General features: G+C 57.8%; 1 protein-coding gene across 1 annotated transcript; it reads left to right on the top strand.

Annotated features, from left to right (window-relative positions):
• Positions 1–4167: 4167 nt before the first annotated feature.
• On the top strand, positions 4168–18201 carry LOC142841490 (uncharacterized). Its single transcript, XM_075958405.1, has 15 exons — positions 4168–4270; positions 4994–5020; positions 5571–5615; positions 5730–5771; positions 7894–7956; positions 8723–8767; positions 8931–8972; positions 13164–13208; positions 13645–13668; positions 13917–13973; positions 16290–16364; positions 17428–17469; positions 17563–17604; positions 17714–17830; positions 18047–18201. Exons 1-15 carry the CDS (start codon positions 4207–4209, stop codon positions 18061–18063), a joined length of 747 nt encoding a protein of 248 aa, XP_075814520.1. The 5' UTR covers positions 4168–4206; the 3' UTR covers positions 18064–18201.
• Positions 18202–18265: the final 64 nt, after the last annotated feature.

Here is an 18265-nt window from a genome sequence, read left to right as displayed (position 1 = left end):
GGTCATCGGAGGGGAGGGGCGGGGCCAATAAAGCCACTTCCTGTGTGCGTGTGAGGATCACTTCCTATCCCTCCGAGACCCACTTCCTGTCCATCCGGGACCCACTTCCTGTCCATCCGGGACCCACTTCCTGTCCCTCCTGGATCTACTTCCTGTCCACGGCCTCAGGGAATGCTGGGAAATAAAGTCTTCGGGGCCCCTGGGAAATGGAATCCAGTCCACTTCCTGCCACGGACGCACGGGATGCTGGGAAACGTAGTCCCTTAGAGCCAGGGCCCAGACACCCACTTCCTGTCGCCACCGCACAGCCCTCTGGGAAACGGAGTCCCATGGCGCGTGATGATCCCGCCCTCAGACAGGAAGTGGGTGTCCTCCCGCCCCCCACAGGCAGGAAGTGCCCAGGATGACCCCGCCCACCTGCCAATCACCGGACACAATGACGTCATCAGTAGGCGGGGCCACCCCGACGTTGATTGACAGCCACGCACACCAACCGGGCTCAAAAATACCTTTTCCTTTATTGGCGGGCGATGTCCCCGGGCCCCGCCCCCTCCCGCCCTCCGCGGGCGGCGACGTCACTTCCTGTGATGTCATCATCGGGGGGTCGGGGGTCACAGGGGGGCGGGGCGATCTCTCTACATGGTAGAAAATGGAGTCACGTGACGGATGGCGTCAGGCGAGGGCGGGCGGAGGGGGCGGGGCCGCGCGGAGGCCCCGCCCCGCGGTGACATCATCACACGGGAGGGGAGGGGGAGGAGGCACGAGGCGCGGAATGGCTGGAGGCGGCGACGTCATCGGGCGGTGATGTCATCATTCGGTGATGTCATCAGGCAGCGACGTCATCGGCGGTGATGTCATCGATGGTGATGTCATCCATCGTGGCCCCTGCGCCGAGATAGCGGAAACCCCGGGGCCGAAGGCGTCCATGGTTGGGCCTGCGGGAAGAAGGGGCGGGGCCGGGTCAGTGTGGGCGGGGATATGCAAATGAACCGGGCCAGGGGGGGAAATTAGGGAGAAATAGAAAATTTAGGAAATTGATAAATTTAAAAAATTTTTTTCAGATCTTGGGGAGGGGAAAGAACCGGAAATGCGGGCTTAATGGAATGTATGCAAATTTATGCAATTTAAGCAAATTAACCCCAGCCCGCTTATGAATGAAGTAAAAATATCTGGCAAAAAAAATTTCCTGAAATTTTTAAAAAAAATTAAGCCAAGTCCCAATTTTTCCAGTAAATTTGAATATTTAAATTTCCCAATGAGATGCAGATGAGATGCAAATCCGCCCTGGGCGCCCCAGGCTGGGAAACTCAAATATTTAGATCCGCATGCAAATGAGCAACCGAAATTTAAATTTCAGATTTAAATATTCCGGAAATACTCTTCCTGTTCTCTCAAAATCCTGGACTTTGCCAAGGTCAGAGGTCGAGGCGCTGACGTCACTTCCTGTCACCTCGGTCCCCTGTGGGCTCCGCCCCCTCCCCTGAGGTCACGGGTCATGAGAGGCTAAAGGGAGGTCAGAGAATGTTGGGTGGGTCAGGCAGAGGTCACAAGAGGTCAGGGGGAGGTCAGGGGGTCAGGCAGGGGTCACAGGGAGGTCAAGGTTCACTCTGACGTCATGGGAACTCCACTCGCCGCCATCTTTTCCTCAGTTTTCCCCGTTTTGCCATCGCAGAGTCAGTCAACAAACGCGGAGTCACGAAACCGGATTGGGGTGGGGGTTAGGTTCACGGGAGGTCAGGGAGGGGTCACGGGGTCACATGAGGCTCTTGGGGGAGTTCAAGACACGCGCTGACCCTGCCGCCATGTTTCTTGATTTTAATATTTTTTTTTTCGATTGCATAGTCAGTCAACAAACATAAAAATCAAGAATCAACCAGGGGCGGGCTTCCACCCAGGGAGGTCACGGAGAGGTCAGGGGGTCAGGGAGGGGTCACAGGGAGGTCAGGGCCGGCAATGACGTCACAGGCACACCACCCGAGGCCGGGATTCCGGTTTCTCACATTTTTACCATCGTGAAGTCAATCAACAAACACTATATAGCAATCAATGATTGACGTGCAGGGGCGGGTACAAGGGGTCAGGCAGGGGTCATGGGGAGGTCAAGGGTTCACGGGGGAGGGTCAGGGCCGGCAATGACGTCACGGGCACGCCACCCAAGGCCGGGATTCCGGTTTCTCACATTTTTACCATTGTGAAGTCAATCAACAAACACTATATAGCAATCAATGATGGACGTGCAGGGGCGGGTACAGGGGGTCAGGCAGGGGTCACGGGGAGGTCAAGGGTTCACGGGGGAGGGTCAGGGCCGGCAATGACGTCACAGGCACACCACCTGAGGCCGGGATTCCGGTTTCTCACATTTTTACCATCGTGAAGTCAATCAACAAACACTATATAGCAATCAATGATGGACGTGCAGGGGTGGGTACAGGGGGTCAGGCAGGGGTCACGGGTAGGTCAAGGGTTCACGGGGGAGGGTCAGGGCCGGCAATGACGTCACAGACACACCACCCGAGGCCTGGATTCCGGTTTCTCACATTTTTACCATCGCGAAGTCAATCAACAAACGCGGCGGATCTTTTTTTTTTTTCCTCTCTCCGTCCTCACCCGCGGAAGGAGGGGGGCGGGGCCGGACGGGGCGTGACGTCGCGTGACGTCAGAGGCCGTGGTCGCAGTCGACGTCGCGGCAGATGTACCAGAGGATGACGTAGAGGATGAGGAGGATGGCGAAGATGAAGAGCGCGACCAGCAGCGCCTTGGTCACCGGCGACACCAGCGACTGCATCGTGACGTCACCCCGGCGCGACCCCGGTGACGGCGGCGGCGCGGGACCCGCGGCGGTGGGCGGGGCGGGACTTCCGGCCGCGCGTGTCCGTCATCCGCCGCCGGGAGCCCCCGCGCCTTCCGGTCGCAGCACCGTGGGGGGAAAACCGGGCTCGGAGGAACCCGGGGAACTACAAAGATGGCGGAACGGGCACTTCCGGTGCCGGCTCCGAGCACTTCCTGACCAGGCCGCTGAGCCACATGGGAAATGTAGTCTCAGGGACCCAAAACGGAGCCTCAGAGCCCGAGAAAAGGGTACTTCCGGTGTTGGCCCTGAGCACTTCCTGTCCTGACCGCTGAGCGCCATGGGAAATGTAATTTCAGCGCCCGAAACGGAGCCTCAGAGCCCGAGGAAAGGGCACTTCCGGTGTTGGCCCTGAGCACTTCCTGTCCTGACCGCTGAGCGCCATGGGAAATGTAATTTCAGCGCCCGAAACGGAGCTTCAGAGCCCGAGGAAATGGCACTTCCGGTGCGGTTCCAGGAACTTCCGGTCAGGGCCGCCGAGCCTCAAGGGAAATGTAGTTTTAGCTACCCGAAACGGAGCCTCAGAGCCCAGGAAAAGGGCACTTCCGGTGCAGTTCCGAGCAATTCCTGTCCTGGCCGCCTCGCCTCATGGGAAATGTAGTTTCCGTGACCAGAAACGGAGCCTCAAAGAAAAAAAATCCTCACTTCCGGTGTCGGCCTTGTGCACTTCCTGTCCTTTCCGCGGAGCCTCATGGCAAATGTAGTTTCCCCGACCCGAAACGGAGCCTCATAGCAAAAAAAAAAAACCCTCACTTCCGGTTTCGGCCCTGAGCACTTCCTTTCCCTGCCGCAGCGCCTCATGGGAAATGTAGTCTCGGGGACCCGAAACGGAGCCTCAGAACCCAGTGAAATGGCACTTCCGGTGTCGGCACTGAGCACTTCCTGTCCCGGCCGCGGATCCTCATGGGAAATGAAGTTTCAGCGACCCAAAACGGAGCTTTAGAGCCCAGGGAAAGGCACTTCCTGTGCCGGCCATGAGCACTTCCGGTCCCGGCCGCCGAGCCTCATGGGAAATGTAGTTTCAGAGACCCGAAACGGAGGCTTAGCGCCCTGGGAAAGGCACTTCCTGTGCCGGCCCTGAGCACTTCCGGTCCCGGCCGCCGATCCTCATGGGAAATGTAGTTTCTCCGGCCCGAAACGGAGGCTTAGCGCCCTGGGAAAGGCACTTCCTGTGCAGGCCATGAGCACTTCCTGTCCCGGCCGCCGATCCTCATGGGAAATGTAGTTTCTCCGGCCCGAAACGGAGGCTGAGAGCCCAGGGAAAGGCACTTCCGGTGCCGGCCCTAAGCACTTCCGGTCCCTGCCGCCGAGCCTCATGGGAAATGTAGTCCCGCACGCCCTCAATCACGGCCGCGGTCATGGCTCCCGCGCTCCTGTTTCTCTTCGCGTTCGCGCTGCTCGGAGGCCTCGGCCGGGGCCAGGGTGAGCGGGGTCGGGGGTCAGGGGTCGCGGCGGGGTCGGGGGTCAGGGGTCGGGGGTCGCGGCTTGGTCCAGGGCGGGATCCGGGGGGTCGCGGCTGGTTCGGGGTTTTCACGTGGGGCCGCGGCGGGGCGCATAGGAGTTCGCGCCTCCAACTCCCCCGCACTCGCCGTCAATCCCCGGCCGCAGCTCCCACCGCGGCGCGCGCGGGGCACGCTGGGAAATTTTTCTTGCCGCCGCCGCTGCCGCCGAGGTTTTTTTTTTTTTTCCGTTTTCGGGTTTTTTTTTTTTAAGAATTTTTTTGGAATTTTTTTGGATTTTTTTTTTTTTTTAAAAAAACTTTTGGGGCGCGGTCCCCGGGCTTGGCGCGACTCCCAGCGTGCCGTGCGCCACGCCCCCCCGCCCCCCCCACCCGCGGACCCACGTGACTCGGTCCCGGCCCCTCCCCTCCCACTCAGGACTCCCGAAACCCGATCCGTTTTCGTGAAGTCAATCAACAAACCCAGGGTTCTCGTGAAGTCAATCAACAAACCCAGGGGCGTAGGCCGGGGATTCCCCAGGCGGGCGGGGCGGGGTCACGTGACGCGCGCGGGCGTGGGCGCCGGTGACTCAGGCCGGGTGCGGCCCCGGGGCGTCGGCGGGGAAAAAAAAAAATGATTCACGGATTGTGAAATTTTTAATTTTTAATATTTTATTTAATTTTTTTAATTAATTTTTTTTTTTCAGATTTCGACCTCTCGGACGCGCTCGACGGTGAGTGGGGGGCGGGGCGGGGGGCGGGGCCAAGGCTTCCCGCCAAAAAAATCGGGGAATTCCGATCTTAAAAATAAATAAATAAATGAAAAATAAGTGGAACATTTCCATTTTAGGAGAAAAAAAAAGGAAGATGAAGGCGTGAAATATTTGGGGGGCAAAAATGAAATTTTTATCCATTAAGTTGTGAGTTTTCACTCATAAAAAAATTAAAAAATAAAGAAAATTGGAAAATTTTAAAAATGAAAAAAACCGGGAAACTTCAATTTTAGGGCAAAAAGAAATGAAATTTTTTTTAAGGGGAGCAAAAATGAAATTTTTATTTCAAAATTCGCGGATTTTCACTCTTAAAAACTGAAAAAAAATAAATAAAATTGGAAAATTTAAAGAAATGAAAAAAATCGGGAAACCATTCAATTTTAGGGGCAAAAAAATGAAGAAATGAAATTTTTTTTTAAGGGGAGGCAAAAATGAATTTTTTTATTCATTTATTTTTTTTTAATAAATCTTAAATTTTTAATAAAATTTTCCCGATTTTTTCCCCCCCCAGAACCGAAGAAGCCGACGGCCCCGCCCAAGAAGCCACCGCAGTCGGGTGAGGTCGTGGTGGGGAAACTGAGGCAGCGGTGACCCGGCTAGCCCCGCCCCCTCCCTTCACTTCCGGTTTGTTTGCCGAGGCTAGCCCCCCCTACCCCCTCCCCCCCCACAGGCGGAGACCTGGACCTGAGCGACGCCCTGGGAGGCGGAGACGGTGAGGCTGCCCAGGGGACCCGGGGGTGCTGGGTGCTGGGTGCTGGGTGATCCAGGTGCTGGGTGCTGGGTGATCCAGGTGCTGGGTGATCTGAGTGCTGGGTGATCTGGGTGCTGGGTGCTTGGTCATGTGGGTGCTGGATGATGCGGGTGCTGACTCTGCTGTGTGCTGGTTGCTGAGTCCTGGGTGCTGGTTGATCTGGGTGCTGAGTGCTGAGTCCTTGGTGCTGAGTGACCCAGATGCTGGGTGCTGGGTCATCCGGGTGCTGGGTGCTGAGTCCTGGGTGATCCATGTGCTGGATGCTGAGTCCTTGGTGCTGGGTGCTGGGTGATCCAGGTGCTGGGTGCTGAGTCTGCTGGGTGCTGGGTGATCTGGGTGCTTGGTGCTGGGTGATCTGGGTGCTGGGTGATGAAGGTGCTGGATGCTGAGGCCTGGTTGCTGGGTGATGCAGGTGCTGACTCCTGGGTGCTTGGTGACCCAGGTGCTGAGTCTGCTGGATGATCTGGGTGCTGGGTCATTTGGGTGCTGAGTGCTAAGTCCTTGGTGCTGGGTGATCTGGGTGCTGGTTGCTGAGTCTGCTGGGTGCTGGGTGATGCGTGTGCTGGGTGCTGGCTCATCCAGGTGCTGAGTGCTGAGTCCTGGGTGCTGAGTGCTGGGTGCTAAGTCCTGAGTGTTGGGTCTGCTGGATGCTGGGTTATCTGGGTGATCTGGGTGCTGAGTGATACGGTGCTTGGTGATGCGATTGCTGGGTGCTGAATCCTGGGTGTTGGGTCTGCTGGGTACTGGCCCATCTGGGTGCTGGATGATGCGGGTTCTGGGTGCTGGGTGCTGGGTGCTTGGTCATCTGGGTGCTGGGTGATCCAGGTGCTGACTCTGCTGGTTGCTGGTTGCTGAGTCCTGGGTGCTGGGTGACCTGGGTGATCCAGGTGCTGTATGCTGAGTCCTGGCTGTTGGGTCTGCTGGGTGCTGGGTGCTGGGTGCTGAGTCCTGGGTGCTGGGTGATCTGGGTGCTGGATGCTGGGTGACCCGGGTGCTGAATGCTGGGTGCTGGGTGATCCAGGTGCTGGAAGCTGAGTCTGCTGGGTGCTGAGTCCTGGGTGCTGGGTGATTCAGGTGCTGAGTGCTGAGTCCTTGGTGCTGGATGATCCAGGTGCTGGGTGCTGAGTCCTGGGTGCTGGGTGATCCAGGTGCTGAGTGCTGAGTCCTTGGTGCTGGATGATCCAGGTGCTGGGTGCTGAGTGATGCGGGTGCTGAGTCTGCTGGGTGCTGGGTGATCTGGGTGCTGGTTGATCCGGGTGCTGTGTGCTGAGTCCTGGGTGATCCATGTGCTGGATGCTGGGTGCTGGGTGATCCAGGTGCTGGATGCTGAGTCCTTGGTGCTGGGTGATCCAGGTGCTGGTTGCTGAGTGATGCGGGTGCTGAGTCTGCTGGGTGCTGGGTGATCTGGGTGCTGGGTGATCCGGGTGCTGTGTGCTGAGTCCTGGGTGATCCATGTGCTGGATGCTGGGTGCTGGTTGCTCGGTCATCTGGGTGCTGGGTGATCCAGGTGCTGAGTGCTGAGTCCTGGGTGCTGGGTGATGCAGGTGCTGGGTGATGCAGGTGCTGGGTGCTGAGTCCTGTGTGTTGAGTCTGCTGGGTGCTGGGTGATCTGGGTGCTGGGTGATCTGGGTGCTGGGTGATCTGGGTGCTGGGTGTTGGGTGATGCGGGTGCTGGGTGCTGAGTCCTGGGTGCTGGGTGCTGAGTCCTGCTTGCTGGGTGATCCAGGTTCTGGGTCATCCGTGTGCTGAGTCTGCTGGTTGCTGGGTGCTGGGTGATCCAGGTGCTGGGTGCTGAGTACTGGGTGCTGGGTGCTGAGTGCTGGGTGCTGAGTGCTGGGTGCTGGATGCTGGGGGATCCGGGTGCTGGATGCTGAGTACTGGGTGGTGGATGCTGGGTGACCCAGGTGCTGGGTGCTGAGTACTCGGTGCTGAGTCCTGGGTGCTGGGTGCTGAGTCTGCTGGGTGCTGGGTGACCCAGGTGCTGGGTGCTGAGTGCTGGGTGCTCCGGGGTCTGGGGCCGCAGGGGCGGGCGGGGAGACCCCGTGCGGCCCGGGGCATCATGGGAAATCTCCGCCCCCCGCAGACCCCGCCCCCCCACCGCCCAGGCCGAGGCCCAAACCGGATCGGGAGACCCGGCCCTCGGGAGGTAAGGGGCGGGGCCATGCAGATTTATGCTAATGAGGGGTGGGGTCGTGCAGATTTATGCTGATGTTGGGCGGGGACATGTAGATTTGTGCTAATGAGGGGGAACATGCAGATTATATGCTAATGAGGGGCGGGGCTCCACATGCTAATTCACGCTAATGAGCGATGTGCTAATTCATGCTAAATTAGTGATATGCTAATGAGGGAGCCCTGTTAGGCGTGGTGGGCGGGGCTAATGCGGCCGTATGCTAATTAGCCCCTTGCATGCTGATGAGCCCCTCCCTGCGTACCGCCGAGATGCTAATTTATGCTAACGACCTCGAAACTCGGGCTTTGCAGGGCGTATGCAAATGTATGCTAACGAGCACGAGCCCCCGCTAACGACCGGGTATGTAAATGCATGCTAATGAGAGAGGGGGCGTGGCGGTTTGATGTAGATGTATGCTAATGAGGGGCGAGGTCCAGCTGGCGTATGCTAAGTGGGTGTGGCTTATGCAAATCAGCCCGGGTGCATTGCTCTGTGTTATGCAAATCCATGCAAATGAGCCCGGAGAGACGTGATTTGCTTATGTAAATACATGCTAATTAGGCTTCTGGTAATTTATGCGGATGCATGCTAATGACCCCATGCTTGTAAGCCCTGCCCATGCAAATCCATGCTAATTTATGCAGATCAGTCCACCATCTTTGCTCCATATGCTAATACATGCTAATGACCCCTGTCATGCAAATCCATGCTAATTTTATGCAAATCCGACCCCTCCCAGGCGACTTCTCCATCACGGACCTGGAAGACGCCGCTGGGGGCAAAGGTGAGGCCACGCCCACTGTGATGTCATAGCTCCTCCCACCTGTGATGTCATAGCCCCACCCACTATGATGTCATGGCCACACCCGCTGTCGTAGCCCCGCCCACTGTGATGATGTCATCGCCGCGCTGGCCCCGCCCCCTTACGCCATTTTTTTCCTCCCCAGGTGGAGGCAAAGGACCCCGGGGAGAGGAGCCTGAGGCGGACGGTGAGGACTCAGCGCAGCACCCGGGGGACAGGAGAGGACTCAGCGCAGCACTCGGGGGAGGAGAGGCACCTGAGGAGGACTGTGCACAGCACCCTTGTGGGAGAAGAGAGGACTCAGTGTAGCACTCAGGGGAGAGGGAAAAGACTCAGCGTAGCACCCAGGGGAGAGGAAAGGAGGACTCAGCGCAGCACCTGGGGGACAGGAGAGGACTCAGCACAGCACTTAGGGGAGGAGAGGCACCTGAGGAGGACTGTGCACAGCACCCTTGTGGGAGAAGAGAGGACTCAGTGTAGCACTCAGGGGAGAGGGAAAAGACTCAGCGCAGCACCTGGGGGGAGGGAAGGGAGGACTCAGTGCAGCACTCGGGGGAGGAGAGGAGAGGACTCAGCGCAGAACCCGGGGGACAGGAGAGGACTCAGCGCAGCACCTGGGGGGAGGGAAAGGAGGACTCAGCGCAGAACCCGGGGGAGAGGGGAGAGGACTCAGCGCAGAACACGGGGGACAGGAGAGGACTCAGCGCAGCACCTGGAGGAAAGGGAAAAGAGTACTTAGTGGAGCACCCGGGGGAGAGGGAAAGGAGGACTCAGCGTAGCACCCAGGGGAGGGAAAGACTCAGCGCAGCACCATGGGGAGGGAAAGACTCAGCACAGCACCCGGGGGAGGGGAGGACTCAGCGCAGCACCCAGGGGAGGGAAAGACTGGGCACACATCTGGGAAAGAGGGGGACTCAGTGCAGTACCCGAAGAGGACTCAGCGTAGCACCCCGTGGGAGGGAAGGACTCAGCGTAGCACCCAGCGGAGAGGGAAAGGAGGACTCAGCACAGCACCCAAGAGGACTCAGCGCAGCACCCCTGGGAGGAGAGGACTCAGCTCAGCACCCTGGGGAGGAGAGGACTCAGCGTAGTATCCAGAAGAGGAGGACCCAGCATAGCACCGTGTGGGAGGGAAGGACTCAGCCTTGCACCCAGGGGCGAGGGAAAGGACTCAGCACAGCTCATGGGAGGACTCAGCGCAGCACCCTGGGGAGGGAAAGACTCAGCGCAGCACCCGCGAGGACTCAGTGCAGCACCCTGGGGAGGGAAAGACTCAGCGCAGCACCCCGAGAGGACTCAGCGCAGCACCCTGGGGAGGGAAAGACTCAGCGCAGCACCCAGGAGGACTCAGCACAGCACCCCGAGAGGACTCAGCGCAGCACCCGGGAGTACCGAGCACAGCACCCGCCCCCCACCCCGCAGGCCCCGCCCCCCAGGGCCTGGTCCCCGGCCTCATCGGGGCCGCGGTGGCCGCGGTCGCCGGCGCCGTCTCCAGCTTCATCGCCTACCAGAAGAAGAAGCTGTGCTTCCGGGAGCGCGGTGAGGGGGCGGGGCCTGCGGGGTGAGGGGGCGGGGCCTGCGGGGTGAGGGGCGGGGCCTGCGGGACGAGGGGGCGGGGCCTGTGGGTGAGGGGGTGGGGCTTAGATTGGGGGCGGGGCTTCCGCTGATCGACCTGCCACTCCCCGCCCCCCTCTTCCAGGCTCCGCCCCCGTCTAGGGCCCGGCGATGACGTCATTGCCTCCTACAGCCAAGCACCGAACTCCTATGCAGCTGCAGCCGCCAAAGCCGCTCCCGTCGGCCAATCGCCGAGGCCGATTGCAGGGCTCGTTTGCATATATGCAAATGACCGACCCCTGACCCCCGATCCTGGGATGTGGCGGGGGGGGGGGTGGGGGGGGGTGGGGGGGGGAGATTATTTTTTTTTACGTTTCAAAATTTTTTTTCCAACTTTTATTTTGGTGGGGGGGTTGGGGCTTTGGGTTTTTTTTTCATTTTTTTATTTTTATTTATTTGTGGTTTTTTTTTTTTAATCCAAAAAAATTTTGGGTGGATTTTTCAGTTTTCACCTCCCCCCCAACCCCGGAAAAAAAAATAAGAGAAATAAATAAAATTAATTTTTTAAATTTTTAATTAATTCGGAAATTTGTTTTTTTTTTTAGTTTTTTTTCTTCTTAATTTTTTTTTTTTTTGGCGTCGTCCGTGAGCCCAGGCTGGACCCCGGGGCCCCTCTGACGTCGTCACCGCTGTGCCTTGACCCCCGCGTGACCCCCGCGTGACCCCTGCGTGACCCCCGCGTGACCCCCGGGCGCCGCCATAATAAACGCTGCTGCTTTGACTCCCCGAACCCTCTGGTGTCCGCCTGTCAATCATTCGCGGGTAGGGTGGAGTGGGCGGGGCCTGGTGACGTCACGGGCGCCATGGCGGGCATCCCCCTGCCGTAGCTCCGGGCGGAGGAGAAAAAATAAAAATGTTAAATTTCAAAACGGTCATCCCCCTGCGGTAGCTCCGAGCTGAGAGAGAAAAAAGTTTAACTTTCAAAACGGGCATCCTCCTGCCTCAGCTCCTATGAAAAAAAAAAATTTCAATACGGTCATCCCCTGCCGCAGCTCCGACCTGGAAAATAAAAATTTAACTTTCAAAACAGTCATCCTCCTGCAGCAGCTCCGAGCTGGGGGAAAAAAAAGTTCTAAATTTCAAAACAGTCATCCCCCTGCTGCAGAAAATAAAAATAAACATTTAAATTCCAAAACGGTCATCCCCCTGCTGCAGCTCCGAGCTGGAAAAAAAAATTAAACTTTCAATTCCAAAACGGTTATTCCCCTGCAGCAGAAAAAATAAAAATTTAAATTCCAAAACAGTCATCCCCCTGCAGCAGAAAAAATAAAAATTTAAATTCCAAAACAGTCATCCCCCTGCCGCAGAATGAAAATAAAAATTTAAATTCCAAAACAGTCATCCCCCTGCCGCAGAAAAAAAATTTCTAAATTCCAAAACAGTCATCCCCCTGCCGCAGCTCCGACCTGGAAAAAAAAACTTTAAATTCCCAAACGGGCATCCCCCTGCCGCAGCTCCAGGCCGGGAGGAGGAGCCGCCGCCGCCGCCCAGGACCGGTCCGACCGGGAGAACCGAGTCCCCAGCACCACCCGCCGCGGCGGCCCCGCCCCCTCCCGGAAGCCCCGCCCCCGCGGAAAGTCCCCGGCTGCTGCCGCTGCCTCAGTTTCCCCGATGGCGACGACGACGACGACGACGCTGCTGCTCCTGGCGCCGCTGCTGCTGCTGCTGACGGCGTCGCCCCGGGCGCTGCGCGTGCGCGGTGACGTCACGGGGACGCAGGGGGCGGGGCCTCCGCGGAGGGGAAAAAACGGAAAAAAAAAAACCGGAAAAATCCGGATTTTTTTATATTTTTTTATTTTTTATTTTTTTATTTTGTTTTTTTAGTGCGGGGTGGAGCGGGGGATTCTGGGAAATCTCGCGAGGTTTCCGGGGGCGAAAAAAATACCCCGAAAATTCGGAAAATATCGAATTAATTTAATTTAATTAATCGAATTAATTCGATTTTTTTCCCCTAAATCTTCCAAAATAAAAGTCACGGGATTAAAACCGTGAAACATCCGGGTTTCGCGGCGCCCATCCGGGGTTTTTTGTTGTTTTTTTTCTTCGGTTCGGGGGCGCCCAGAGCGCGGGGCAGGGGCGGGCGGGAGGCGAAATTAATTAAAAAACAAATTAAATTAAATTTAATTAAACATTAAATTAATTTTTTTTCGTTTAAATCGCGAGATTTTTGGGCGGGGAATTTTTTTTTTTTTTGGGGAAAATCCGGCGAAACCGCCGCGATCCGGTTCTGTCCGGTTCGATCCGGGGTCCGGGGTCGGAGAGAAATAAAACAAATGGAATTAAATTTAATTTAATTAAAAATTAAATTCATATATATTTTTTTTAAATTGCGAAATTCACAGCGACGAACGAACGCGGGCGCCGGAAAATCCGGCGGGATCCGGTTCGGTCCGGTTCGATCCGGTCCGGCGTTCAGGGTTCGGGGTCGGGAAATAAAATTAATCCGGGAAGAAAAAAAAAATTAAATTAAAAAAAATGTTTTTTAATCGGAAATTTAAAATAAAAATAAAAATAAAAGTTTTTTTCCCGGGGACTTTTATTCTGAAGGGGCGGCCGGGCGGGAACGGGCGGATCCGGTTTCGGGGCGTGGGCGCTGCCCGCCGGGGGGGAAACTGAGTCACGGGCGGGCGGGGCAGGCGCTGGGTGCTGGGTGCTGGGTGCTGGGTGCTGAGTCCTCCCGGGGCCGCGGGGATGACGTCGCGCGACCCCTGTGACCCCGCGACCCCTGACCCCTGACCTCCCCCCCCCTCCCGCGCACGCGCAGGTGACGACGGCGGCGACTTCGACCTCGCGGACGCCTTGGACCCCGGTGAGTGCTGGGGGTGCTGGGTGCTGAGTCCTCGGGGTGCTCGGTGCTGGGTGCTTATTGCTCGGTGCTTACTGTTTATTACTCGGGGTGCTGGGTGCTTATTGCTCGGTGCTTAGTGCTTGGTGCTCGGTGCTTGTTGCTCGGTATTCGAGGTGTTTGGTGCTCGGTGCTTAGTGCTCAATAATCGGGGTGCTTGGTGCTGGGTGCTCAGTGCTTTGTACTTGGTGCTGGCTGCTCGGTGCTTGGTACTCTCTGCTTATTGCTCGGTGCTCAGTGCTCAGTACTCGGGGTGCTTGGTGCTCAGTGCTCAGTACTCAGTGCTGGGTGCTCAGTACTCAGTACCCTGGGTGCTTAGTGCTTGGTGCTCGCTGCTCAGTGCTTGGCGCCCAGTGCTCAGTACCCTGGGTACTCGGTGCTCAGTCCTCTTTTCTTCCAGATCCAACTTCGAAGCCCAGCGGGGGTGAGTGACGCCGTCAGGGGACCCCGGGGGGGGGGATGGGGGTGCTGAATGCTCAGTCCCCCCGCCCTGTGGGTGCTGCGCTGAGTTTTCCCATCCTGTGGGTGCTGCGCTGAGTTTTCCCATTTTGTGGGTGCTGAATGCTCAGTCCCCCCGCCCCGTGGGTGCTGCGCTGAGTTTTCCCATCCTGTGGGTGCTGAATGCTCAGTCCCCCCTCCCCGTGGGTGCTGCGCTAAGTTCCCCTTCCCCAGGTCTCTACCCGAAGCTCCCGGCTGACCCGCTGCCCTCGGACCCACACGGCGGTGGAGGTAAAGTCATGGGTGCTGCGCTGAGTCCTCCTTCCCCCAGGTGCTTCACTAAGTCCTTCCAGGTGGTGTGCTCACTTTTCCTGCCCCGTGGGTGCTGTGCTAAGTTCTCCTCAGGTGACCTCCCCTCTCAGTGGTGCTGTTCTGAGTCCTCCAGATGCTGTGCTCAGTTCTCCCTGGGTGATGTGCTGAGTCGTCCCAGGTGCTTCACTGACTCCTCCCGGTGTTGCGCTGAGTTTTCCCCGGGTGCTGTGTTAAGTCCTCTTTGGTGATGGGTGCTGTGGTGAGTCCTCCCCGAGTGCTATGCTAAGTCGCCTTGTCCCGGGTGCTGCGCTGAGTCCCCCTCCACAGACGTCCAGGCCCCACCACAGCCCAGCGTGCTCAGTGCTTGGTGCTTACTGCTCAGTCCTTAGTGCTTAGTGCTTGGTGCTTAGTTCTTGGTGCTCAGTACTCATTGATTGGTGTTTGGTGCTCAGTGACCCAGATGCTCGGTGCTCAGTGCTCACTGCTTGGTGCTCAATGCTTAGTGCCCCAGGTGCTTGGTGCTCAGTGCTTGATCGGTGCTTGGTGCTCAGTGCTTGGTGCCCCAGGTGCTCAGTGCTAAGTGCTTAGTGCTCAGTACACTGGGTGCTTAATGCTAAGTCCTCTTTTCTTCCAGTTCCAACATTGAAGCCCGGGGGGGGTGGGTGATGTCATCTGGGGCCCCGGCGCGTGTGACGGTGCTGAATGCTCAGTCCCCCTAGGGTGCTATGCTTAGTTTTTGCTCCCTGGGGGGTGCTGTGCTGAGTTTTCCCATCCTGTGGGTGCTGCGCTGAGTTCTCCTTCCCCAGGTCTCTACCCGAAGCTCCCGGCTGACCCGCTGCCTTCGGACCCACATGGCGGAGGTAAAGTCATGGGTGCTGCGCTGAGTCCTCCTTTCCCACAGGTGCTGCTCAAAGTTCTTCCGGGTGCTTTGCTGAGTCCTCCCCGGTGCTGTGCTGAATCACCCGGGTGCTGGGTGCTGCACTCAGTCCCCACACCAGGTGGTGTGTTTACTCTTCCTGCCCCGTGGGTGCTGTGCTAAGTTCTCCCCAGTTGGTCAGCTGGGTCCCCTGGGTGCCGTGTTTAGTCCTCCCCTCTCAGGGGTGCTGTGCTGAGTCCTCCGGATGCTGTGCTGAGTCTTCCTGACTCATGCAGAGTCCACTTGGGTGCTGGGTGCTGTGCTGAGTCTCCCAGGTGCTGCGCTGAGTCCCCCTCCACAGACATCCATCCCCTCACTCGGGCCCTACCCACAGCCCAGCGTGCTCGGTGCTTGGTACTCAGGGCTCAGTGCTTAGTGCTCGGTGCTTGGTACTCAGGGCTCAGTGCTTAGTGCTCGGTGCTTGGTACTCAGGGCTCAGTGCTTAGTGCTCGGTGCTTGGTACTCAGGGCTCAGTGCTTGGTGCTCGGTGCTTGGTACTCAGGGCTCAGTGCTTGGTGCTCAGTACTCAGTGCTCGGTACTCCGTGCTTGGTGCTCTGTACTCAGTGCCCCAGGTGTTCAGTGCTTGGTGCTCGGTGCTCAGTACTCAGGGTGCTGGGTGCTCAGTGCTCGGTGCTTGGTACTTAGGACTCAGTGCTCAGTGCTTGGTGCTCAGTACTCAGTGCTCGGTACTCCGTGCTTGGTGCTCTGTACTCAGTGCCCCAGGTGTTCAGTGCTTGGTGCTCAGTGCTCGGTGCTCAGTACTCAGTGCTCGGTACTCCGTGCTTGGTGCTCTGTACTCAGTGCCCCAGGTGTTCAGTGCTTGGTGCTCAGTGCTCGGTGCTCAGTACTCAGGGTGCTGGGTGCTCAGTGCTTGGTGCTCGGTGCTTGGTACTCAGGGCTCAGTGCTTGGTGCTCGGTGCTTGGTACTCAGGGCTCAGTGCTTGGTGCTCAGTACTCAGGGCTCAGTACTCGGTGCTCAGTACACTAAAGATCCGACCTCGAAGCCCAGCGGGGGTGGGTGATGCTGTCTGAGAACCCTTGTGGGGTGAGGGTGCTGAATGCTCAGTCTTTCCCGGGTGCTGTGCTTTTTCTCCCCGTGGGTGCTGCGCTGAGTCCTCTCTTACCCCAGGTGTTGTACTGAGGCCCCAAGTGCTGTGCTGAGTACCCTCGGTGCTACACTGATTTCTCCCTGAGTACTGTGCTGGGTCCTTTTGTGTGCTGGGTGCTGCACTGAGTCCCCTGGGTGCTGCGTTGAGTCCTCCATAACCCCGGGTGCTTTGCTGAGTAAGGACGGGTGCTGTGCAGAATGACCCAGGTGCTGGGTGTTGCGCTGAGTCCTCCCAGGTGCTGCACTGAGTCCTCTCCCCCCCCCCCGCAGGTGTCTACCCCCCACCCAGGCCCCGCCCACAGCCTCAGCCCCGCCCACAGCCGAGCGACACCAACGGCTTTGGAGGTGAGATCCCATTGTGTATGCAAATTTATTCAAATCATATGCAGGGCGATGCAAATGCATTCAAATTTATGCAAACGAACCCCAAATATATTCAGATCTCCAGATGCCTGCTGTTTGTGCATGCAAATTTATGCAGATTTATTCAGCGCCATGCAAATGGCCTCATGCAATGGCGCCATTGGGGGCGGAGCTAATAATCAGATTTATGCAAATGCGGGGCAAAGGGCATCAAGGGCAGAGAGGGTTGCTGCTTATTATTCAGGAATGCAAATGTATGCGGGGAAGCACTTCCTGTCCACTCCCCTCATGCACACAGGCACTCGCTTGGAATGCTGGGAGTTGTAGTCTGAGACACCAACTTCCTGCCTCTGCCGCCAAGGCCTCTGGGAAATGTGGTTCTGCCATCACTTGTCAGGGTCACTTCCTGTCACAGAAACACGGAACTCTGGGAAATGTAGTCTCTGACAGCCACTTCCTGCCACTGACACAAAGGACTGTGGGAAATGGAGTCTGAGACACCCATTTCCTGTCAGGGATGCAGAGGACTGTGGGAAATGGAGTCTGAGTTGCCCACTTCCTGCCAAGGACACAAAGGACTGTGGGAAATAAATTCTGGGACGCCCACTTCCTGTCAGGGACGCAGAGGACTGTGGGAAATGGAGTCTCAGAACCCCACTTCCTGCCAGGGACACAAAGGACTGTGGGAAATGTAGTCTGCGACGCCCACTTCCTGTCAGGGACACAAAGGACTGTGGGAAATAAATTCTGGGACGCCCACTTCCTGTCAGGGACGCAGAGGACTGTGGGAAATGTAGTCTGCGACGCCCACTTCCTGTCCGGGGACACAAAGGACTGTGGGAAATAAATTCTGGGACGCCCACTTCCTGTCAGGGACGCAGAGGACTGTGGGAAATGTAGTCTGCGACGCCCACTTCCTGTCCGGGGACACAAAGGATTGTGGGAAATGAAGTCCACCGGAGCCGGCTCCAGCCACGAATGCAGTGCATTCTGGGAAGTGGAGTCCCGGCCCCGCCCCCCCTCATTACCTCTTTCTCTCCGACAGGAAGTGGAGGCTACGGCGGCTACAGCAGCCATGACACACACGGTGAGAATGGGAGGGACCTGGAGGGGGCGGGACTTCCTGTCCATCTGCCCCGCCCCTTCCCGCCATGACTCGGTCTCCCCCCCCCCCCCGCAGGCGGCCACGGCCCGACGCCCCACGATGACGGCGGAGCCCAGGGTGAGCGTGCGACGACCCCGCGGTGACCCCGAGCCAGGGTCGCTGACTCATGCAGGTCGAGGGTCGCGACCCCTGACCTGACCCCGCCTTCCCCCTCCCCCGCCCACAGGAAACACCGTCGCCCGCATCGTCTCCCCGATCGTCTCAGTCGTCGTGGTGGCGCTCGTGGGCGCCGGCGTCAGCTACTTCCGGTCCGGGCAGCGGCGGGGCTGCCTGAGGCGCAGCGGTGAGCCCGCCCCTTCCTGTGCCCGGGCCCCGCCCCTTCCTGTCCCTGCAGCCCCGCCCCTTCCTGTCCCTCACCCGTGTCTCGTCATCTTTTTATTTGTTCCCTTTGTACTTTATGTGTGGAGGACCCGGGGGTGGGGAAACAGGAAGTGAGGGGGCGGGGCTTCCTTCACGGGCCGGTGGTGGGACTTCCTGTTCTCTCTCTCCTCCCGCGCAGACCCTGAGACCATCTGACGGCAACGTCCTGGGCGACGATGACGACGCGGGCGCGTGAGGCAGTGACATCACCTGACCCCTGTGACCTCTGTGACCCCCACGCGGCCTTGAGGCCGGGGCGTGAATAAATGATGGGAGCGTCCGCTAAATCGTTCATTCATTTGTTCGTTCCTGTGAAGTCAGTGCTTCCTGACTCAGTTCTACCACTCCACTTCCTGTC

The sequence above is a fragment of the Microtus pennsylvanicus genome, chromosome X (assembly GCF_037038515.1).
Source record: "Microtus pennsylvanicus isolate mMicPen1 chromosome X, mMicPen1.hap1, whole genome shotgun sequence".
Classification (NCBI taxonomy): domain Eukaryota; kingdom Metazoa; phylum Chordata; class Mammalia; order Rodentia; family Cricetidae; genus Microtus; species Microtus pennsylvanicus.
Note: the sequence above shows the minus strand (reverse complement) of the source record. Positions and strands in the feature narration are given on the sequence as shown.